The sequence below is a fragment of the Notechis scutatus genome, chromosome 2, assembly GCF_049901735.1.
Source record: "Notechis scutatus isolate UNSWTSFEM ecotype Mainland chromosome 2, rNotScu1.2, whole genome shotgun sequence".
In the NCBI taxonomy this organism is placed as follows: domain Eukaryota; kingdom Metazoa; phylum Chordata; class Lepidosauria; order Squamata; family Elapidae; genus Notechis; species Notechis scutatus.
This window is the reverse complement of record NC_142010.1, coordinates 251,427,266-251,452,464: the sequence shown is the minus strand read 5'-3', so window position 1 is coordinate 251,452,464 and position 25,199 is coordinate 251,427,266. Positions and strand designations below refer to the sequence as shown.

General features: G+C 40.7%; 1 protein-coding gene and 1 long non-coding RNA gene across 6 annotated transcripts in view; one reads left to right on the top strand and one right to left on the bottom strand.

Annotated features, from left to right (window-relative positions):
* Positions 1-22,671, bottom strand: part of LOC148132600 (uncharacterized) — a 41,634-nt gene extending 18,963 nt beyond the window's left edge. Inside the window, exon 1 of the long non-coding RNA XR_015748269.1 lies at positions 21,791-22,671. This is a non-coding gene — a long non-coding RNA (uncharacterized LOC148132600). The remainder of the gene's footprint in view (positions 1-21,790) is intronic.
* A 555-nt stretch (positions 22,672-23,226) lies between these two features.
* NEDD4L (NEDD4 like E3 ubiquitin protein ligase) overlaps positions 23,227-25,199 on the top strand; it is a 308,711-nt gene continuing 306,738 nt past the window's right edge. For 3 of the 5 annotated variants that reach the window (XM_087958572.1, XM_087958571.1, XM_087958570.1), the window contains exon 1: positions 23,227-23,678. In XM_087958572.1, the coding sequence (XP_087814698.1) occupies positions 23,631-23,678 (48 nt within the window). In that variant the 5' untranslated portion in view covers positions 23,227-23,630. The remainder of the gene's footprint in view (positions 23,679-25,199) is intronic. The other 2 variants (XM_087958579.1, XM_087958573.1) reach the window with 1 other exon arrangement.

Below are 25,199 nucleotides of genomic sequence, written 5' to 3'. Positions count from 1 at the left end.
ATGCAAGCTTCCCATTAATTTTTAAAAATAATTTTTAAAAAAAGCAAGTGAGAGAAGAAGTTTGGAAGATTCAAAGAAATATGCCAGTGGGCTTGTTGAAACCCAGAGAAGCTAATTTGGAGACAAAGGATATAGGCAGGAAGGGCTAATATCGTTCTCTTATTAGAAGAGAGTTAAATCTGTTTATGAAAAACAGGAAGAGCGCTGACTTCACCATTCACCGGAATTCACATGGCAGAGATCGGCATTATGGAGCCCTCCAGATATTTGGACTTCATATCTCCTTAGCCTGAATCATTTTTACCAAAGTAGGAAATCCTGGAAGCTATAAGTCTTAACTTCTGGCCGACTGTACTAGATCTATCATCATCATCATCATCATCATCATCATAGCCATTGTCATGCAGGATGAAGGCCTCTTCCACATTTCCCAACCTATACAGTCCTGTACTAGATATATAGTATACATATACTGAGAGCTAGTTTGTGTTCTGACCCAGGCTTTGTCAAACTTAATAAAACACCAACTGAATTTAAAAGTAAAACCTTTTTTAATGCAACACTGGGAATTACTTGCATTCCCAGACAAAACTCATTAGACACAGTTCCTCCAGATAAGAGCACAGAAGTCCAATTACTTAGAATATAAACCGACAGGAGTTCCAGCGAAAACAAACCAGTGTTCGCAGGGCTTCACTGTGGAATCAGAATCGAATGAACTCCTTTGCTTCCTGCAAAGAACACATCACCAAGGGCTGACTTTTATCCCTGATGGGAGGGGCAATCACCTCACAGCCTTACTCCTGAGTCACCCCTGCTGCTTCAGCTTCTCTCACCTTCTAGCAGCTCTGCGCACACGCGCACTGGGAACAGGCTCCCCAGGGTCCTTTGCTTTGCTACTGCCAGACTCCAAAAGCTCCGAAGGCAGCACCCACTCTCAGATGTTCCTGGCCCCATCTCTGCATCGGATGCAAGACCCTTGTCCAAGTCCTTGCCAGAGTCCCTGACTGGTTCCCTTTTGTCCTCACTGTCCGATACCTCTGCCGTCTGCACTGGCTGCTGGCGAACCACAACAGTTTGATTTAGTGGTTAAGCGCCAAGCTAGAAAGCGGGAGACCATGAATTCAAATCCTACCTTAGGCATGAAAGCCAGCTGGGTGACTCTGGGCTAGTTACTCTCTCATTCAACCCACCTCACAGTGTTGTTGTGAGAAAAAGGAGGAGAATATTAGGTATATTTGCTGCCCTGAGTTACTTATAAAGTAACTAGCTGGATACCTGTGCTTTATGATTGGGCTATGCAGGAGAAATTCAGTTCACAATCCATTGGCTCAGTGGTAGTTGGTCACTGAAACACATTAGGAAATATCGCTCCCGCTGCCTTGAGTCCGGAAGCAGTTCCATAGGTAGAAGGTGTAGACATTTTGGCCAGGTACCGACGTTTAGTACTGTAAGGAACCCCAGACCACTCCTGAGTGAAGGAGTGGAACATCTGCCAATTTGAACTGAGGTAACGGAATATGAGGCAACTGGCAGATGGAACAGAGTTTTTTTCATATGGGCAGTAGAATGTCTAACTCCTTAGCATCAGAGCGTGTTAATTATTGTATAAGAAATACTAATGATTGGATGGTCATTTCGAAAAATCCTTTCTTAATGAACACCTAGAAGCCAAGAGGAACATATCTGCCAAATTTCAAGTTTGTAGGCTTTACAGTTCTGGAGATTTGGTGATGAGTAAGTGGTACTTGGCTTTTATATTTTAAAGTAATAAAGGCAGATAAAAATCCAATAAGTAAATAACTTTAGGTTGTCCTTTTATAATATGCTTTCTTGCTACCAATTTGTTTTGGGAGTTAATAATGCAAATTATCCTGAGCTTGTGTATTTGGATAATTTATAGAGTTTTAGAAGGCACCATTGGAAGCTTCCAGTTATCTTTTTGTAACTAAATCTTGAGGTAAATAATGTGTCCCTTAAGGGTCTCCTTGCTCGTAAGCGGGATCAGTGCCCTTAAAAATATATTGCTCTCAAAAGCAGATGATCATGTTTTTGACTGCAGGCCAGGCTTCTTCACGTGTTTGGTAAGAATACTATCTATTTCAGCAATTGGATTTTGCAAGCTATCATGCTGTTCTGTGACAATATTGCAAATATTTGGATGATTTATTGTAGTCATATCCCTGCCTCAGGTTGTTGCTTTTGTTTTGGGTAATTACTGCTATTTATAGCTCTTATCTTGTTTGTCTGGTTCATTCAAGGCTTTTTTTTTTACTAATTCCATAATCACAGATTCTTTTGTTGTCTGAATCTAATGAGCCTGGCTCTTATTATTTCAAATTAATGCTTTCAAAGGGCCCAAGAGACACAAATGTGCCATTTTAAAAGCGGGGGCTCAAGAAACAGCTCATAGGGTAGCAGCAGATTTATACCCTTCATGTTAAGCCATCATTTATTTAACATGCTGGTTGAATAAATTACCACTGGCTGAGTTCACATAACATGCCAGCCCATAAACCAATTTTAAAACCATTAATGGGCTTGGTTCACACATTTTAACTTACAATAGTGTATTGTATGAATCCAAGTTATAGCTTGTTCAGCAAACCATGATTGAAACATCTCATGCCTTAGACCTATGTTTACCAACCTCAGCAATTTCAACTCTCAGAATTTCCTGGCCTGTAATTCTGGGACTGAAGTCCACATATCTTAAGGTTGAGAAACAGTGCTTTAGACCAGTGGTTGCCAACCAATTACCTTAAATTATCTTAAGAGATAAAGAGCCTGCCAAAATCCAAGCATGTATCCTAGGAAAATAAAGATATGTCAACTTCCACATTAAACATTCAAATTTCTAGGTTCTATCATATCACAAGACCTAAAATTGACACCTAACATCAAAAACATCATCAAAAAATCACAACAAAGAATGTTCTTTCTGCACCAACTCAGAAAGCTCAAACTGCCCAAGGAGCTGCTGATCCAGTTCTACAGAGGAATTATTGAGTCTGCCATCTCTATAACTGTCTGGTTTGGCTCTGCAAACAAACAAGACAGACACAGACTTCAGAGAGTAATTAGGACTGCAGAAAAAACAATAACTATCAACCTGCCTTCCATCAAGGACCTGTATACTGTACTAGTCAAAAAGAGGGCTTTGAAAATATTTACAGACTCCTCACATCCTGGACATAAACTGTTTCAACTCCTTCCCTCAAAATGATGCTATAGAGCACTGCACACCAGAACATCTAGACACAAGGACAGTTTTTCCCCAAACGCCATCACTCTGCTAAACAAATAATTCCCTCAACACTGTCCAACTATTTACAAAGTGTACACTACTATTACTGCTAATTTTCTCATCATTCCTTATCACCCATTCCCTCCCACCTGTGACTGTATGACTGCAACTTTGTCACTTGTATCCTGATGATTTATATTGACTGTTTCCTAGTATGATTTGATTGCTTATCGTACCCTATGACTATTAAGTGTTGTACCTTATGATTCTTGACTCTTGATGAATGTATCTTCTTTTATGTACACTGAGATCATATGCACCAAGACAAATTCCTTGTGTGTCTAATCACACTTGGCCAATAAAGAATTCTATTCTATTCTATTCTAAACATGGAGCATTGAATTGTGTAATCTCCATTCCTTTCAGATGATAGGAACAGTCTCCCATGACATGTTTTTATGAGTGAGCCTCTTCATTTGCCTTTATTTCTTCAGTTAAGCCTTTGATTAAGAACATGGGTGGAAAAAATATTGTCACTTCTATCTCACCCTGTTCAAAATGAAATAGAAGAAAGCTGACTTGTGAGTTTTCTTGATTTGTGCAGATTAGCTTGGTGTCTGCACCTGAAGACATGGTTAGAGAAGCATATTGCAACAAGTCACAATATAGTCAAGATCTGGATTGTGTCCTGCATAACTTACCAGGATATTGTTCTCCCTTTTGCAGATTATGCATGTGAGAACCATTTTTAAATAAAAGCAATTGCTTCTTTGTAATATCCATATTTTTCATCCTTTAGAAAGCCAACAATTACAGGAGACCTCAGTACTGTACTGTCAATTTATTGATTTTAACAGACGGAGCCTCTGTGAAAAGGATGGGGAAACAGTGATCTTACAAGCATGTTTTGATCTATAATTAAACCAGCTATTAATGAACTCAAGGACAGGCAAGCTAATCTGCTCCAGTTTTTTAAAATCTTATTAAGGCAACCATCACGGGAAATGACAAGGGTTGTAGTTAAAAAAATATCTGGATAGCATCAGCTTGCTTATCATGGAATGAAATGCTTACAGGGTTAAGTTAGCCAGATAAATTAATCATTCCTAATTATTAGAGCTTCCTAACCACTTTAGGGCAACTGTACTTCCTAATGGCTTACTTAGGAGGAAGAAAGCCATTTAGTCAATGGAAGCCTAAAGTTAGAAAGAGTTTGGTAACACCTTTTCTAAGAAATTGTATGAACTGGTAGCAGCTTTCATGAGCTGCTACATCAAAGACTGGCCTGGTGTATCTTAACTTCAGCAATTTTAAAATATATGAAGTTCAACTCCCAGGATTCCCCAATCTGTTCTGGCAAGGGAATTCTAGGAGTTGACAACCACACATCTTATAATTGCAAGATTTAGACTGATGCAGGGTTTTAAATGGGATGAGGTATACTGTGAAGCACAAAGACAAGATGGTTATGCAGGTTGTCAACCATTTATCAATTGGGACATATTCAATATCCATTGTGTTTGTTGAGATTTCTTGAGAGAATCTGAAAACGTTGACATGAGTTCAGCAACCTCTTGCTCTGTAATGCTGGCTTGGTTTTGTTCTTCCAAAACAGCTGCCTTGAGATCTGCAATGGAGTATCTTCAAAGGGAAAAATGCTCCCATATTATTCTTGCTTCAAGTCCTGCTGTCAAACCTGGGTCTTTTAATTCTTTTGTTTATCAAGCACTAGCTGGATACCCATGCTTCACCACACTATGTGATTGGGCTATGCAGGAGAAATCCAGTTCACAATCCGTTGGCTCAGCGGTGGTCAGTGATTGAAACACATAAGGGAATATCACTCCCACAACCTTGAGTCCAGAAGCAGTTTCATAGGTGGTAAGGTGTAGACATTTTGGTGAGGTACTGACGCTTAGTATTGTAAGGAACCCCAGGCTGCTCGTGAGTGAAGGAGTGGAATGTCTGCCAGTTTGAACTGAGGTAATTGAATGTGAGACAACTGGCAGTTGAAACAGAGTTCTTTTCAGGTGGGGAGGGGGAGTAGAACTCCTTAGCATCAGATCGTGTTAATTACTGTATGAAGAAATAGTAATGATCTGACAGTCATTTTGAAAAATCCTTTCTTAGTGAGCACCTAGAAGCCAAGAGATACATATGTGCCAATTTTCAACTTTGTAGACTTTACAGTTCTGGACATTTTGTGATGAGTGAGTAGATTGAATGCAGTGGGACATTGCTAGTGAATGATGTGACATATATTGTATTGGAGGAAGAATCTATAAAGGCTTCTATAATCTGTGAATTTGTTGGGGGCTGTTAATTTACATGTGGGGGCAAGGTACACAGGTTTGTACCATGACCTAATCCCCACATTAGTAACATTGTCCTGTTGTTTCTAGTTGCTTGAGAGCATCTGTTTCAGGGTAGATGGCTATCAAAGAAGCTTCTTTCATGAATTAATGAAGCTAGTGAAGCTGTTGAATGCATTACCACTGACCTTCCAAATTTAACTGCTTAATAAAGGCTAAAAACCTTCCCATTCAATAACAGTTTCTTCAGCAAAGCAAAAAATCCCCAATGCGTTCATAACTTTGCATATAAAACTGATTTTCCCGTTGTGTTTAAGCCTGTAGTTGGTTTGATTTGGGCTAGCCGCTGAAGTGAATGTAGCTACTTGTAAATCACAAGTCAAAGTTTAGCCAAGCTGGGAAACCACAGTTTAACATAATGTAAACCAGATCATTCAGGGAAAGGATGGGCCAATAGTCATCTGGACCTCAGCAAAATACAATCTGAATCAAGTCAGAAGCAATATAGATATCACCTAATTCTAAATAAAGTCTCCTTTACATAAGCCAAATAAATGCAGGCAAGGAGCACCAGGAGGTACAAAAAAGGCAAGATGGCTGCAAATCTGCAATCAAATCCCCTTCTACATATAAAAGGGGCAGAGCTTCAATTGTGCAATCACAGGCAACATCTCTTGGCACTCACAAACCCAAACAGTGGATGTTCTTGCAGAACTAGACTTTGAAGGCTGAAACTGTCTGGGTTTTATTTATTTGATTTGTCAATCACGTACAAGATAATAGGTATAAGTATAAACATGAGTAAGAATACAGGAAATAGGTACAAATAAATGGGGGACAATAGGACAGGGATGGTAGGTACAATTGTGCACTTATGCACGTCTCTTACAGGCCTCTTAGGAATGGGGTGAGGTCAATAGTGCCTTATTACATCATGAATATTTTAAATGAGGTTCTCATGTTCTACCAAATTATCATGTTTTGCTTGATTTGGAAGGTTTAAACCCAGCCAGGTTTATTTAATTAACCATGGTTAAAGCAAGCCAAAGCTCCATGAGGAGGATGAACCTGGTTCACCAATGAATCAGAGGCTAAATTTTAACCTGTGATCAAACTATTACCAAATTAATTGCATCAAATCCATTTTTCAGGTATTGTACTGCTTGGTGTGTTGCTATTGTTTCAAGGTGAGGCATAGTTTTCAATCAGTTATTGTTTTTTGGATTTTGTGAGCCTCTCAGTCTACCGGAGGGGGTGGATGTAACAAATTTAAACAACTAGATAAATAATAATAATGCCACTCCCTACCTTCTTCCAACAGCCCTATGGGTGAAGCGCCTGCTGAAATATATAATATCCATGCAGTGAATTGGATAGTGTAGTGGGAGCTATGAATTTTCCTTGGACAAAAGAAGTGGTCTCAATAGAGCAACGTGGGAGGAATCCAGAGACCACCACAGCTTGAAGATATCATATAGTGGATTGTTTTGTTGGGACAAAGAAAACAGTGGATTAGTCATCTTAGTGAATGGAATAACAGCTGCAGATTTTATTATTATTATTATGTAGATTGTGCTTCAGGTCATAACTGAGCCACAGCTGTGGCTGAGAAGGAATTCCCTTTTCACCTCTTTGCCATAATATCAAGATGCATTAATCACCAGTTTCTTCTTCAGGCATAGGAGAACATGATTGACAAAGAAAATGCCACTGTCTCCTTGGGATTAAGAAGATCTCTGGCCATGCTGAGCTTCCTGGTTTACAGCTCCTGTTTTCCCTCCCCCCACCTCCTGTCCATCACGCACAATGTTCTATTTGCTTGTGCCTTGTGTTCTCTGTGGAGTAAGTCTCCATTTAAATGTCAGGGCCTGAAACAATGTGTTCTCTGAGACACTATGAGAGATTTAAATGAAGAACTTGGAGGTGATGGTGGAGAAGACAGAAGACATTTAGTCGTCCATGATGATCCAAGCCATAACTTGTAGGTAGCTCTTTCTGTGGCTCAGAGGCAGGGGTGGGATTCAAACTTTTTAACAACCGGTTCTGTGGGCGTGGCTTAGTTGGTAGGCATGGCTTGGTGGTCATGTTATTGGCTGGGTGTGGCCAACTCAACATCACTCACATCGAGGCACGCATCTCCTTGCCTGGCCTCTCATGACTTTGGGGATGCTGCAACAGTCGTAAGTGTGAAAAACGGTCATAAGTCACTTTTTTGGGTGCCATTGTTACTTTGAATGGTCACTCCACACAAGCAAAGTACCAGCAAAGGAAGGAAAAAAATTCCAGAGAAATTCCTGAGACAGGAAGTCTAGTCCTGCCAAGAATGTAATAAGGGTTAACAGAGAGGCAGTTTCTGTAAGCAACACCAGAATGTTTCCTTCCTGCCTTCCTTACAGGATAAGGCCAGTAATGTCTTCTAACAACCGGTTCTCCGAACTGCTCAGAATGTTAACAACTGGTTCTAGCGAATAGCTGCAAACCTGTAGTATCCCACCCCTGCTCAGAGGGGGATTTGAAGTGGTACGTGCCCATATGAAATCAAAGACCACCATCAGTGACCTTTCATGGATTGTCACTGCCAACAGATTAACTTGGGATCCTTTTAAGGCTGGACTGAGAGCAAAACTATAAGTAAATCCTATTTATGATGCCCCCCCCAGCAATTCTGAATCACAATCAAACATTAACAAAACCCCAAAACAATCAAAATTTCAATAAACCAATAAAATTGATGTTCATCATGATACAGTTCCAACGACACACAACTAGAAACCTATATACCCTCTAATTTTATTAATAGCCTAATAACTTAATTCTGTGATGGCGAACTTATGGCACGCATGCCGGAAGTGGCACGCAGGGACACTTCTGCTGGCACATAAGAGGTCACCCGGAAGACCTCCATTGTGCATACATGCGTGCTGTCCGCCCACCAGCTAACTGTCAGGTATCTGGTGCGCATGCGCGGGGGTGCACAGGAGATGCACATGCATGCACGGAGATGCATGGCGCATGCATGGGGGTAGCACACACATGCACAGGGAGTGGGGGGGGGCATGCATTGCCTTCTGGGTACTGGCGTGCGAGCGCAAGTGTGTGCACAATTTTCGGCATGGGAGCCCAAAAAGGTTAGCCAGCACTGGCTTAATTCATGAGCCTAGGTGGCACAGTGGTTAGAGTGCAGTACTGCAGGCTACCTCTGCTGATTGTTGGCTGCCTGCAATTTGGCAGTTCAAATCCCACCAGGCTCAAGGTTGACTCAGCCTTCCATCCTTCCAAAGTGGGTAAAATGAGGACCCAAAATTGTTGGGGGCAATTTGCTGATTATTAGTCTAATGAGACTAAACAGAATAGTTCTAACCCAGCATCTGCTCACAATTGCTTCAACCAATCTGCTTTATATCTTTATATTTACAAATACATCTGGAGGTGGAGAGGTGGTGGTAATTCAAGGGTGGGATTCAAATTTTTTAACAACTAATTCTGTGGGCGTGGCTAAGTTGGTGGGTGTGGCTTGGTCATGTTATTGGCTGGGTGTGGCCAACTCAATATCACTCACATCGAGGCAGGCACCTCCTCACCTGTTTTCTCACCATTGATTTTAGATTTTGTAAAGAAGTTGTGAGTTATACATCAGCCTAACTAATGGAAGATATTCTCAAGGTGATATGAATATAAATTTGTTTTCATTGTCTTCATAGAACTGATTGATCAATAATCTCACCTGTGACTGTGGGGATGCTGCAACAGTCCTAAGTGTGAAAAACAGTCATAAGTCACTTTTTTCAGTGCCATTGTTACTTTGAATGGTCACTCCACACAAGCAAAGTTCCTGAGACAGGAAGTCTAGTCCTGCCAAGAATGTAATAAGAGTTAACGGAGAGGCAGTTTCTGTAAGCAACACCAGAATGTTTCCTTCCTGCCTTCCTTACAGGATTAGGCCAGTAATTTTTTCTAACAACCGGTTCTCCGAACTGCTTAGAATGTTAACAACCTGTTCTAGCGAATAGCTGCAAACCTGTAGAATCCCACCCCTGCTTTCATCCTTCTGAGGTGGGTAAAATGAGGACCCAAAATTGTTGGGGGCAATATTAAGTAAAGATATTTACAAATACATCTGGAGTTGGAGAGAAGGGGGAAATTGTTTAATCACTTTGCAGAGAAGATGCTAGGTAGAGTATTGGTTCTTTCTAGGCAAACTCTACACTCACACCCTTGTGTATCTGACATTTTCTGTAATAACTGGTGTGCCTGTTGGATCATTGTAAATTTTCCTCTGAAGTTTTTATTGTAATTTCTAACTGGGAGAAGCATGAATAATTAAACAGACTTTTTTTTTTTTAATTAGAAGGGATTTAATTCACCTTCCAAGAAACTTGGAGATTTTTCATGAATCACAGGAGTGGTTTATCAGCAGGATCATGTAAGTGAACTCCAGGCTGATATTTAGTGCACTGTAAACCACCCATTATCCTGAGTAGAATATCTAAAGAGGAATTTATACATGTAATCTTTGCAAGAAAATAAACCAGTAATCTCGGTGATAAATGAGATGCTAAAGCAGCTACCAGCCCATCATTCTGGTGCCATCATGTGTGTGAGAATGCTAATTTTTCTGCATTTGTGCTACGGAGTTAAGGATCAGTCAGAAATATTTCATTTTTCTTCCGAAAACGCTATCTGATCCTCTTCTAAAGGTCTGTGTGAAATTGAGTGAAATTGAGCCTACAAAATTTAAAATTTTTGTGGTTTTCTTTGAGCAGTGGAAACAGCCACATTCAGCCTGAATAATGAGATGGTTGGCAAATAAATTGGATAAATGAATAAATAAAACCAAACCAATGGATGGGGGGGGGGCATTTCAATCCCCTTAGCCTTTTTGCCACTGATTTTAAGGTGGCCTTTTTGGAGAAAAGGAATTACACAAACATTGGAAAAGAGTTGAACAAGAATCCATCCATTTCTCAAAGACTATCCACAGAGAACAATGTTTCTTATTATCCTATATATGTCAGCCATTCATCGCAAGAATGTCTGTTGCTGCACCTGTTAATATTAATGGCCACTCAAGGCGATAGGGGCTCCTTTTTTCATCATTTTCTTTCTTTTCTTTCACCAGCATGTGAGAGAGTCCTGCATGCATAATCCACTGCCCTCAGGTCTAGACAGACGCCGTGAATTGAATGAATAGCTGTCCACAAAAAGCTAGCAATAATAAGTGTGTTCCATTTTAAGGGGCCACTATTTCTTTTGATATTTTTTTTTAAAAAATTGAGAATCATGCATATTTATGAAAGGTGGTTGGTCAGTGATGTTAAGCTATACAACTGGTTCCTTAGCGATTATTTGAAGTTACAATGAACAACCTGTCCCCCGCCCCCAAGCTAATTGCGAGCTGGTGTTGAAGTTCCAATGTCATTGTCCTTCTGCAGTCATGGGACTGCATTTTGGGTATTTGGCAACTGGACCACATTTATGTCCATTTCTAGCATGCTGTAGTCAGATGGCTGCGATTTACAAGTTTTGCCAGAAACCAGTGTTTATATCCCACAGCAACCAAAGGATTCACTTGAGAATTAGTGTTCACTTCATGATCATCCTGAAAAAGATAGTAAAATTGAGTCTGGTCACATGGCAACCTGTTTCACGACTTACAACCATAATTGCCAGGCTCAGTTATGGTCATAACCTTGAGGACAACCTGTACCTGAAAAATATTTTTAAATTTAGATCCTCCTTTTTTTACCCCCTCGGATCTGGACTTGCAACGTTGGTGGTATAAATTGTAGAGCATCTACTGTCACTTAAATGGCACCAGGTGGTTTAAACAAATGTTCTACATTGAACCACCAAAATTTTACACCAGAGGTCCCCAAACTTGGCAACTTTAAGACTTGTGGACTTCAACTCCCAGAATTCCTCAACCAGCTTTACATGTGAGACAGATTGCAAGCATTTCATCCATTAGCATTTACAATATGTTGGAAACCCATTACATTTGTGGAGATTTTTCTGAAACAGTCTGAAATCTTTTGAGCAGTGTTTTCCAAACATGGCCACTTTAAAATATCAGATCTTCAATTCCCAGAATTCTTCATGGAATGGCTGAGCAGTTCTGGGAGTTGAAGTCAACATATCTTAAAGTAATCAAGTTTGAAAAACATGGCTTTTGATGAATGTGAGTTCTGCAGTTTTCTTTCTACAGTGCTGGTGTAGTTCTGCTGTTCCCAAATTACTATGAGATTTGTAATAGTGTGCCAGCACTGATACAGAAAATCAAAGCTATTCTTTGAATTTTCTGTTGAATAGACTGGGGAGAATTCTATCAGGCTTTTACTATATTTGTACTTCTGGAATCAGTATGTAAAGAAGAATGCAGTTATCCCTTGGCGTTTGTACTTAAAATGTAGCTCTTTGGACAAAAGATACGTACATAAAATGCATACATATGGAGAAAAAACAGTTTCAGAACACTGTTAAAAACAACTGCTGCCAAAAATGCACTTATATCACTAATATGTATCTTTGAAAAATGTGCATGGACATTCATATATATTTTGGCTTTTAAACTGTACAGTGAGAAACAAGATGGAACATCCTTAAGACTACACAGGTGAAACTCGAAAAATTAGAATATCATGCAAAAGTTCATTTATTTCAGTAATGCAACTTAAAAGGTGAAACTAATATATGAGATAGACTCATTACATGCAAAGCAAGATAGTGCAAGCCATGATTTGTCATAATTGTGATGATTATGGCTTACAGCTCATGAAAACCCCAAATCCACAATCTCAGAAAATTAGAATATTACATGCAATAAATAAAACAAGGATTGTACACAGAACAATATTGGACCTCTGAAATGTATAAGCATGCATATGTACTCAATACTTGGTTTGGGCCCCTTTTACAGCAATTACTGCCTCAATGCGGCGTGGCATGGAAGCTATCAGCCTGTGGCACTGCTGGGGTGTTATGGAAGACCAGGATGCTTCAATAGCGGCATTCAGCTCTTCTGCATTGTTCAGTCTCATGTCTCTCATCTTTCTCTTGGCAATGCCCAATAGATTCTCTATGGGGTTCAGGTCAGGCGAGTTTGATGGCCAATCAAGCACAGTAATCCCACGGTCATTGAACCAGGTTTTGGTGCTTTTGGCAGTGTGGGCAGGTGCTAAGTCCTGCTGGAAAATGAAGTCAGCATCCCCATAAAGCTCGTCTGCGGAAGGAAGCATGAAGTGCTCCAAAGTCTCCTGGTAGACGGCTGCATTGACCCTGGACTTAATGAAGCAGTGGACCAACACCAGCAGATGACATGGTTCCTCAAATCAACACAGACTGTGGAAACTTCACATGGACTTCAAGCGTCTTGCAGTGTGTGCCTCTCCATTCTTCCTCCAGACTCTGGGTCCTTGGTTTCCAAATGAGATGCACAAGTTGCTCTCATCAGAAAAGAGGACTTTGGACCACTGAGCAACAGACCAGTTCTGTTTTTCTTTAGCCCAGGTAAGACGCTTCTGATGTTGTTTGTTGTTCAGGAGCGGTTTGACAAGAGGAATACGACATTTGAAGCCCGTGTCCAGGATCCGTCTGTGTGTGGTGGCTCTTGATGCACTGACTCCAGCCTCACTCCACACCTTGTGACAGTCCTCAACACTTTTGAATGGCCTTTTCCTGACAATCCTCTCCAGGCTGCGGTCATCCCTGCTGCTTGTGCACCTTTTTCTTCCACATTTTTCCCTTCCACATAACTTTCTATTAATCTGCTTTGATACAGCACTTTGGGAACATCCAACTTCTTTTGCAATTACCTTTTGAGGCTTTCTCTCCTTATGGAGGGTGTCAGTGATGGTTTTCTGCACAACTGTCAGGTCAGCAGACTTTCCCATAATTATGATTCCTACTGAACCAGACTGAGAGACCATTTAAAGGCTCAGGAACCCTTTGCAGGTGTTATGGCTTAATTAGCTGATTGGAGTGGGACACATTGAGCCTAGAATATTGAACCTTTTCACAATATTTTATTTTTTTGAGATTGTGGATTTGGAGTTTTCATGAGCTGTAAGCCATCATCATCACAATTATGACAAATCACAGTTTGAACTATCTTGCTTTTAGATTCACCATCTAAGTTTTTACTGAATTAAATGAACTTTTGCACGATATTCTAATTTTTTGAGTTTCACCTGTAAATTGGAAGAAACTGAAACAGACAGGTTTATTCATTCCCATGGTCTGAACTAACTTTAATCCCTAATTCTAACATATTCTATCAATATATATGCTTCTACTTTGCCTCTGATGATTTTAATAGAAAGCAAAACAGATATCTAGATATTTTATTCCCCTATGGAAACATACATGCATTCTATCCCAGGATTGATTAATAAAAAATGTGCTATTCAATTCATACTAGCAATGTATTTTCTTGAAGAACGAAAAAAATCCAGGTGTATTATATCTCTCTTTTAGGAAATATAAACAGATAAATTTGTGTGGATAAATATGAGAGTCTAGGAATAGACTGGCTTTATATAAATTAGGGTACTTTGAAAAGCACACAAACCAACCATAACATTAAACGAGAAATATAGTAAGCCCAGATTTCTTTTTTTAGAATACTGAAAGTAAACCATATTATTATTACATTGCCTCACTGTGTGTGATGTGGATATTGTGGATTTAGGACTCTGTTTAGTGATTAACAGATCAGAAGAAGGAATTTGACCATATGAAAGAAAAATTAAAACTGAATCAAAATATGAAACCTATTTTAATAAAATACAAGTGAATCTGGCATCACAGACTTGAAGTATTACAGGTAATATTTGTTTTGTGACCGTTCAAAGTTGTAACTGTCTATTCCTTGCATTTATGACTATCATAAGTGGCCACATGATCAAAATTCAGGTGCTTGGCAATTGGCATGTGTTTACTATGGCTGCAGGGTCCTGGGGTCACGTTGATCACCATTTGTGATCTTTCCAGTTGACTTGCAACATGCAAAGTCAACGGGGAAAGCTGAATTCACTTAACAGCCATTGGATTCACTTAAACATGGTGATTTGCTTAATAAATCACAGCAAAAAGTTGTAAAATTGGGCACAAATCAAATGACCACCATGCTTAGCAACGGAGGTTGTTTCCTGATTGTACTCATAAGCTGAAGACTACACTTTAAGAAAACTTTTAAATGATTATTTGTAAGTGGTACTTATATAACACTTCAGATTTTTGTGAAGCAAATAACATGCAAAAATGCCTCTTTTCTGGTCTCACTTAAAAACTGTATTGTGTACTGAAACCCAGTCTCAAATGAAACAAAAAATATGAACATGTACAATTTAGCCCTAAATCCACCGATATTGCTCCTTTACTATATCAAAGTTATAGCCCATTTTGTTTCTATTTCTATATTGCTTCTCTTCCAAAGAAGTCTCATGATTGTTCATACATTAACAGTTATTTGATTATCAGTCTCAGGTCATTGGTAAAAAATTAACAGTGTGCTATTATAATTTGGATCAACAGAACGTGGGAGATTATATGAAACTGAGCTGAGAAATCAGAGACAGCTCATTTTCTGTTAATGCTGTATTTTTTTTTAATACTGTATTGAAACAATGAGTCATGGCGTTGAGATGGGAGAAACAAACAAACAATAAATAAATGATAACATACAGTATGAAAGCCAATTTAGTCTAGCAGTTAAGGCATCGGGCTAGAAACCAGGAAATTGTGAGTTCTAATCCTGCCTTGGGGCACAAAGCCATCTGTGCGATCTTAGGCCAGTCCTTCTCCCTCAGCTCTAGGAAGCCATTTTGTCCAGAGGAATGCAGGGATTTGTCCGTACTCAAATCTTTCACAACAGAGTCTATACATTTATAATAAGATAATTATATTCTGCAAGATTACTATTAAAGTCACCCTCTATACATGGATGAATCCTATCAAACAAGTAAACCATTATATTTGATGCAAAATGTACGCAGGGCATGGTTAAAAAAAAGGTTAGGATATGAGGTGTTGCAATATTTTACAATATTTTGTATTGACTACAGGAGAATATAACAGATAATCAGAGTTGGATGGGGCCTTGTAAGTTATCTAGTCCAACCCTCCGCCCAAGCGGGAGACCTACACCATTTCTGACAAATGGCAGTCCAATCTCTTCTTGAAAGTCTCAAGTGATGGCGCTTCCACAACTTCCAAGGGCAACTTCTGTTCCATTGGTTGGTTTTTCTCAGTCAGAAAGTTTCTCCTTATTTCCAGGTTATCTATTAGTAAACAAATGACTACAGTAAGTGTGCTGTCCGAGCCAGTCTATGGGAATTGGATAGTTACTTAGGAATTATGAGCTGTCCCCTTAAGGGAATGCATCATGGTAAATGTAGTTAAAGGTATCCTGGGAAATGTAGTTCATGTCACGTGACCACATCTGTAATCCTGATTGGTCACTAGTTTGACCCTCGATGGGTTGGGGGACTTTTCCTCATTCTTTGTCTGAACTCTCTAACTCAGGGCAGCTTCTTTCTATCGCTCCGAGATGGGTTAGGAGATAACCATCTTTTACTACAAGGCAGATATACAAAGGATTGGTCATTAAAGAAGAACGTCACAAATGTGCGTCATGAGGATATCTGATGAACCAATAAATGTAATTTGTTATGGACGTCTTGTTGAGTTATCTATCTGCATCTGTACAGCTTCAAATCCACCTCTGTGCAGAAGGCAGAAAAGTAAAAGATGATCTCCTGAGGCCCATCTGTATAAAGTCTGGTAATTTGGGTTTGTGATAAAGCAAAGTAATATTGAAGCCAGGAGTGAATATGCAATGTTAATTTAAGCCTACATTTTCTCATCGGCTCTCTTTTTCTCTCTCTCTCTCTCTGTGAGCAATGGAACTTTTTACATGCTGTTTACATGGTGGGAGGGGCTGGAGTTCCCCACATGCTACAAACAAAGAGAACCAGTAAACCCCCCCCCCCACCCGTCTCTGCTCAATTTGTCTTCCTGCTATCTCAAAGACTCAAACTCGATTTCATTGAGGGCTGTATCAGGGTTGTTTGACCTGGGGGGCATGGCCAGAGTGGGCGTGGCCACCTCAACATCACTCGTGTGATCAAATATCACTTTTGTTAGTAGTTTGTTTTGCTAGCATTCTGCCAGCGAAAATGGAGCTCGAGAAAGCCATACGCGGCCCTCCCGGGCTCAGTTTTCGGCTGCGACGGCTCCTGAACCCCTCTACCAGTGTAAACAATGCTTAGGATGGCCATGTGCAGCCCTCCCTGGCTCCATTTACCCTGATAGAGCTGCAGGAGGCCATCACAGCCGAAAATGGAGCCTGGAAGGGCTGCACAGGGCCCGAGCTGCATTGGCAGAGGCACCATGGGCGGGTCCTTCACTGTTTCAAGGCAGCCCCAGGGGCCAGATCTAAGAACCCCACGGGCTGGATCTGGCCCGTGGGCCTTGAGTTTGATATCTCTGGATTACACGTAGCCCTCAAGTTCTAACCTCTCAGTTACCAACCAGTCGAAATTAGAATGGACTGGAAAAAAGTTACTCCAACCCATCCACAAAGTTACGACTGCCACCCTACCCCAGGGTTTAGTGATTGCATGTCAGATGCATTTCATCCGGCTTGCATTTGCAATCAGTTGCAGCACCCTGTGGTCATGTGAATGCATTTTGCAACTTTTTTTTGCCAATAAAATAAAATAAAATAAACTAGATTTGGACTAAAGATCCTGTGACTGACTTAGCAATTGCAGTGATTCACTTAACGGCCATCATAAAAAAGATAATAAAACTGAGTTCAGTCATGTGATGACCCAACTTAGGAAATTTTATTCTCCTTTTTTTAAATAAGGGGTTTCTTTGGTTTCTTTTTTTTTAATTTAAAGATGTTAATTGTATATGTTAAGAATGTAAAATAAAAACAAAAAATATGAAAATGCTGATTGTTGTGGTGATGTCATGCATATAAAAAACAATTATATGGTTGCTATACTGACACTTTTTACATTTTGCAGACACTGCTGTTAAGGTGCCTATAATACAGTAGTTTCAAACAGACATTTTTGCAGGTTACAGCAGCCTTTCTAATATTTGCCTTAATAAAACTGCTCTCACATATATAATACATATTTATGATTAAACAGTAATCTGTAGTGATGTTACATACATAATTAGTGAGCACTTAAATGCCAACTAAGCATTATTATTATTATTATTATTATTAGGCTCAGTATTTGTAAACAGCAATGGATCATGCCCAGTATTTCCTAGCCGAACCACAGACAACTACAATGATCTAATACATATCGATTTTACAGAAGACAATGTTGAAAAAGCACTACGCAATCTAAAACCATCTCTATCTATTGGACCGGATGGAATATGTGCCTACTTCTTTAAAAAGCTATCCACTGCCATAGCAGAATCTCTAAGCATAATCTTTGGAAAATCTTTCAGGATCAGCTCTTTGCTTAACCTATGGTCACAAGCCACGGTCATCCCCATCTTCAAAAAGGGAGACCCCAGCCTAGTTGAAAATTACAGACCAATCTTTTTATGCTGCATCACCTGTAAAGTCATGGAATCAATTATTATCCAATCCATTATCCTCCACTTAGCGACAAACAACCTACTCTCCAATAAACAATTTGGTTTCAGAAAAAAACTATCCTGTAATCTGCAACTCTTACACTGCAAAAACATATGAACTACACAACTCAATCAGGGCAAAACAATAGACGCAATTTACATAGACTTCTCTAAAGCCTTTGATTCAGTGGTACACAACAAACTACTCCTAAAACTAAAATCTTATGGTCTCTCTGGACAACTGCATAACTGGATAGAAGCATTCCTGTCAAACAGACAACAAATGGTCAAAATTGGGAGTGTCCTATCAAATTCTGTACCTGTCAATAGTGGTGTCCCCCAAGGCAGTGTTCTCGGACCAACTCTCTTCATATTCTACATAAATGACCTCGGTGATCATATTAAGACCAACTGCGTTCTCTTTGAGGTGGCATGCGTTCCTATGGTACAAAGGAACTAAAACACAGGGGTACTTTAGAAGACATTATATACGGGAGGCTCTGTGGTTAAATTGGGAGAAGACTAAAAGGCAATGTTATTTGAAAGTTCCAGTCTGGCTATCGACTATCGAAGCATTTTTTTACCCTATAATATACAAAAAGGAACAAACAGTTAGATATGGTGATATATTGAATGAAAAGGGTGAACTTAAATCTATAGAAAAACTAGAGGAACAAGGTATAAAGATGAATTGGTTTTCATATATGCAAATATGTTCTAGATGTAATAAAGATTCTAAAACAGAAGGTTTCTATGATAAATTGACTGATTTAGATAAGATTTTGATAGGTACTGATGAAAAGGTGATTAAAAAATTGTATGGATATTTATTAGAAATTAAGCTAGAAGAAGAACAAGTCAAAAAACAATGATTGCTTGGGGGAAGAATTTTGGATATGGGATTGATCTAGAGAAATGGGAAAAATTGTGGTCTCAAAATTATAAAATGACAATGTCAACAGCTTATAAAGAAAATTTGTATAAGATGTTTTACAGGTGGCATCTTCCCCCAACAAGAATAGCAAGAATGTTCAAGAACAAATCTGAAAAATGTTGGAAATGTCATTAGATACCTGGCTCATATTACCATATGTGGTGGACGTGCACCGATGCTAAAAGATATTGGACTAAAATCCACACAAGGATGGAAAAAATGACAAAAAAAACATACAGACTTGAAACCAGAGATATTTTTATTGGGAATTTTACCTGAAATATACAGTAAGGAATTGAAATATTTGATTGTAAATGTATTAACAGCGGCTAGGATTGTATTTGCTAAGAATTGGAAAAATGAGAAAATACCAACGCAGGAGGAAGTTATTAAGAAAATAAAGGAATGTGCTGAAATGAGTAGATTGACATTTGAAATCAGAGAACAAGAAGATAAACAATTTTGTAAGATTTGGGATTTATTTTATCAATGGTTAGACAATAAAATATGGTAATGAAATATGTAGATTTTTAGAATATAAAGTATAAAGATGTATTATTTTCATCATAATCATAATTATAGGATAGATCTGGGATGATAATATGAATTGTCATAAAATATATCAAGTAAAATATGGATTATCTTGCAAAATATGAATGAATAATAGTATAGTCAAATGATTAATGATATTAATGTATTTAGGAATATTTGATTGACAATATGAGAATATATACAATGTAATTGTAAGTGATGACTATGAAGTGGATGCACAAAACAAATTGTAAACCAACCGACACACTGTATGTACATATGTGGAAGATAGCTCGATGTTTTTATGTTGTGTTTGTCTATGTTTATCTAAAAAAAAAAAAAAAAACTTTTTTTTTTTAAAAAAGAGCAACTGCGTTCTCTTCACTGATGATGTAAAGCTGTTCAATACCACAGACAATACTGCTACCCTTCAAAAAGATCTTGACTATGTATCAGAATGGTCAAACAAATGGCAACTTCAAATCTCAACAAATAAATGCTCTGTCCTACATATTGGCAAAAAAAATCCCAGAAAATAAAATACAAGCTGAATAGTCAAGACCTTGTTGATGATCCAAGCTCTGTAAAGGACCTTGGAATATTCATCTCTAATGATCTAAGTGCTAGTCCACTGTAATTACATAGCCAAAAAGGCATTAAGAGTTGTTAACCTAATCCTACGTAGCTTTTTCTCTGGTAATATCACACTACTAATTAGAGCATACAAAGCATTTGCTAGACCAATACTCGAATACAGCTCATCAGTCTGGAACCCACATTACCTATCTGATATTAGCACAGTTGAGAAAGTCCAGAAATATTTCACAAGAAGAGTTCTCCATTCCTCTGCTTGTTACAGAATACCTTATGTCACCAGACTTGAAATTCTAGACCTAGAAAACCTTGAATTACGCCGTCTTCAGTCTAAGTATGGTATATAAAATCATACATTGCAATGACTTACCTGTTAATGAATACTTCAGCTTCAACCATAACAACACAAGAGCACACAATACATACAAACTCAAGGTTAACCACACCAAACTTGATTGCAGGAAATACGACTTCAGCAACAGAGTGGTCAATGTCTGGAATACTCTACCTGACTCTGTGGTTTCTTCCCCAAACCCCAAAAACTTTACCCTTAGACTGTCTACTATTGATCTTACCCCTTTCCTAAGAGGTCTGTAGGGGGCATGCGTAAGTGCACCAATGTGCCTACCATCCCTGTCCTACTGTTTCTTTTATTTTTCTTATATGTACCCATTTCACGTATTCATAACTATGTATATACTTATATCCATTATCTTGTAAGCGATTGACAAATCAAAATAAATAAAATAAAAATCTGTACAGAAAAAGCCAAATATTCTTTTGACCTCTGTCGGCTGGATTCATACATCCATATCATGGTTTGTAAAACATGGTTTGTTTATGTTGTGGGAGCTTCATCACTTGAGACTTTCAAGAAGAGATTGGATTGCCATTTGTCAGAAATGTTGTAGGGTCTCCTGCTTGGGGGGGGGGTTGGACTAGATGACCTACAAAGCCCCTTCCAACTCTGTTAATCTATTAAAGATACTGTGTGAATCCAGCATGGTGTCTGTCATTTATTCAACAAGGCACAATTAACAAGTCTTGACTTGGTGGGTGAATGTATCAGCTGAAAAATTTCAAGACGGAGATGGTTGGCCAATATATCACAATATCCTAAATGTTCAAAAATGTGTCCTGTTAGCAGGACTGAATAATTGATTTTTGGGGTGTGGTTTATCCAGGTGCCCCAATATCTCACTGGGTGCCTCCTTCAATGTAGATGTAATACCTCAGTGCCATCAAAGTCCTATAGAAGAGGAACGAACATTTGGAAATAAATGGCTTAACCATTAATAACTAGTAAGTTTACTCTACACTGAAAGAATATATCCAAAATATAATAAAGGTTTGTTGATTCAATGAACAGTACGAAGAAAATGGTTTTAATGGACTGAAAAATAAGCTCTTGAGAAAGGCACTTGTTTGTGTGTAAACATCTTTCATTTTTGTTTCTAACACAAACACTGCAATCCTGGAATGAACAGACTTATCAGAAATGTCATATATATACATATATACATATATATACATATACATACATACACACACACACATATGATTTACCGAGATGATAAAAGAAACGGCACAACGCAGTCTTCCCTTCACCCGGATCCCTTCCCAGAATGTTGGCTGAGCATTATGGAAGTTGTAGTCAAGCACACCGGGAAAGGAGCAGTCGAATTTCATTATAATCCCTAGAGGACGAAGCTCGGCGAAAGATTTTTCCGCTGACTGATTAGACAAATTCGCGCGCTCTAATTTATTGGAACGTTTTTATGATTTACCTTTTTTTTAAAGCGCCGGCTTGCGAATTCCTTTTTTTTTTTCCCCCCAGAAGAGCGGCCGTTCCCAAACTTGTCCACCGAGAGGCGCCTTTAAACCTCAAGAGTTCGACTCGGGAATCCGGAGAACCGGCGCGGGCTGCAAGTTCCGCGGGGAGAACGAAACGGTAAAAAAAAATAAAAAAATGCGTACATTAAGACGGGTGGACACCCTCTCCCCCCTCCCCCAATTCGGGCTAACACAACCAGATAGGCATTTTAAACAGATGAACAGAGTTGGAAGGGACCTTGTAGGTCGTCTAGTCCAACCCTCGTCCAAGCAGGCAGGAGACCTTACTAACGACACCATTTCTGACAGGTGGGGCAGTCCGGTCAGAAATCCCAGGCTGGGAAGTCAAGTAAATACTAGCCCACGCACCCCAGGACCTGCGCACACACAAACGCGTCCAGCACACGTTCAGACGCCCTCGCGTATTTCAAAAAAGGGAGTTTGCATCCTATTGCAAACTCGTGCAATCCGAGGGAGACGCAGGAACTAGCGATTCCCTGTTGCCAGCGCACAAGCTGCAAACACACACACACACACACACACACACACAAAACCACGCCGGAGACGTATAACCGGGGCTTCTGATTTGCAATCCTTTCCTTCCTTCCTTCCTTCCTTCCCCCTTCCTTCCATTCTTTCCCTCCTTCCTTCCTTTCTTTCCCTTCCTTCCTTTCCTTCCCCCTTCCTTCTTCCTTCCTTCCATTCTTTCCTTCCTTCCTTCCATTCTTTCCCTCCTTCCTTCCTTCCATTCTTTCCCCCTTCCTTTCTTTCTTCTTCTTCCTTCCATTCTTTCCTTCCTTCCTTCCTTCCTTCCTTCCTTCTTTCCCTCCTTCCTTCCTTCCCTTCCTTCTTCCTTCCATTCTTTCCCTCCTTCCTTCCATTCTTTCCCTCCTTCCTTCCTTCCATTCTTTCCCCCTTCCTTCCTTCCATTCCTTCCTTCCATTCCTTCCTTCCTTTCTCAGGCTCACGCCTCTCTCTCTCTCTCTCTCTCTCCACCCGAGCCCCCCGCTTCCCGTCCACGGGCGGTAGATGCGTAGAGAAAGCGAGCCCGCCGCTCAACCTAACGCAGAAGTTCCCTCCAGCCCCACCCGCTATTATTGGGGCCGTTTGCCATTGGGTTTCGCGCAGCTTTCTCTCCGCCCCGGCCAGCGGCTCCGCTCCCGCGTCCGCCCCCCCCCTCTCCGCCGCCTCCGCTGCCGCTGCTGCTGCTTTCGCCAGCCTTGGCCAAGGCGAGGGCTCGCTGGCGGTCGCTTGCACCGGGCGCCCAGCCGAAGCAGCGAGGAAGGAAAGAGCCGCGGGAAGCCTCCGGCTGCAGCCCCCGAGGCTTCTGGCAGCCTCGGCCAGTCTACGGGGAAGCGGCGGCGGCGGCGGCGGTGCCCCAGCGCTGCCGGCCAGTTCTGGATCCGCTTCCTCCGCTGGAATTTGCCCCCCTCTGCCGCAGGGCTCGCTTCCTTCCCCCCGGAGAGCCCCGACCGCCTCTTGGCGCGGCGCAGCTGCCCGGGGACCCGCCGCTCTCGCCTCGTTCCCGGGGACGGGGACTGGGGGACGCCCCGCTGCAGCCTCCGCTGGACCCATGGCGACCGGAGTGCTCGACCCCGTTTACGGACTTTCGGAAGAAGAAGTAAGTCCGGCCGTTGAGAAACGGGGTGGGAGGCGGCCGCCGCCGCCGCGCAGGGCGGGATGGGGGAACCTCAGCGCTTCGCCGGCTCCTTCCTTCCTTCCTTCCTCCCTCCCTGCCTTCCTTTCTCTCTCCGGCTTGGCGAGCGGGGAAGTTCCCCAGCCGCGCGGGTGGGAGGGGGGGTGGCGGTCCCTGGAGGGCGCCGAGCGGGATTGTCTGAGACCGATGGAGGGAGGGAGGGGCTCCCGCTTTCTTTCCCCCCAAAGCAGGGCGTGGGGCTGGCTTCGAGGGACCGAGCGATCCCTGCTAAAGCATGCTGCCCGGATCTGCGGGAGACCGAGTCGATTCTTTCTTTCTTTCTTTCTTTCTTTCTTTCTTTCTTTCTTTCTTTTTATTCTCTCCCTTTATTCTCTCTCTTCTCTCTCTTAATTCTTTCTTTCCCCTTTTTCTTTTTCTCCCTCCCTCCTTTCTTTTTCTCTCATCCTCCCTCTCTCCTCTTCCTTTATTCTCTTTCTTTCTTTCCCCTTTCTTTTTTCTCTCTCCCTCCCTCCTTTCTTTTTTTCTCTCATCCTCCCCTCTCTTTCCTCTCCCTTTATTCTCTTTCTTTCTTTCTTTCCCCTTTCTTTTTCTCTCTCCCTCCCTCCTTTCTTTTTCTCTCATCCTCCCCTCTCTCTCCTCTCCCTTTATTCTCTTTCTTTCTTTCTTTCCCCTTTCTTTTTCTCTCTCCCTCCCTCCTTTCTTTTTTTCTCTCATCCTCCCTCTCTCTCTCCTCTCCCTTTATTTTCTTTCTTTATTTTCTTTCTTTCTTTCTTTCTTTCTTTCTTTCTTTCTTTCTTTCTTTCTTTCTTTCTTTTCCCTCTCTTTTTTTCTCCCTCCCTCCCTCCTTTCTTTCTTTCTCTCACCCTCCCCCTCTCTCCTCTCCCTTTATTCTCTTTCTTCTTTCTTTCTTTCCCCTCTCTTTCTTTTTCTCCCCTCCCTCCCTCCTTTCTTTCTTTCTCTCACCTTCCCTCTCTGTCTCCTCTCCCTTTATTCTCTTTCTTCTTTCCCCTCTCTTTCTTTTTCTCCCTCCCTCCCTCCTTTCTTTCTTTCTCTCACTCTCCCTTTCTCTACTCTCCCTTTATTCTCTCTCTTCTCTCTCTCTCTCTCCCTCTCTTTTTCTCTCTCCCTCCTTTCTTTCTTTCTCTTTCCCTCTCTCCCTTTATTCTCTCTCTTCTCTCTTTCTTTCCCCTCTCTTTTTCTTCTTTCTTTCTTTCTTTCTTTCTTTCTTTCTTTCTTTCTTTCTTTCTTTCTTTCTTTCTTTCTTTCTTTCTTTCTTTCTTTCTTTCTTTTCCTTTCTTGAGAGAGGAAGGGCCTCGCTGAGCGGGTTCCCCCTCCAGGGAAGGTATTTTTCCAAGCGTCTTCCCGTGTAAGCTCCTGGAGCCACACACATCTGCTTTCCCAAAGCAAAATAAATAAATAAAATAAAGATTTAGACATTATAAACACAGGCGGTAAAGTGGAAGAGGTGGCAATGAAGGAAATTTC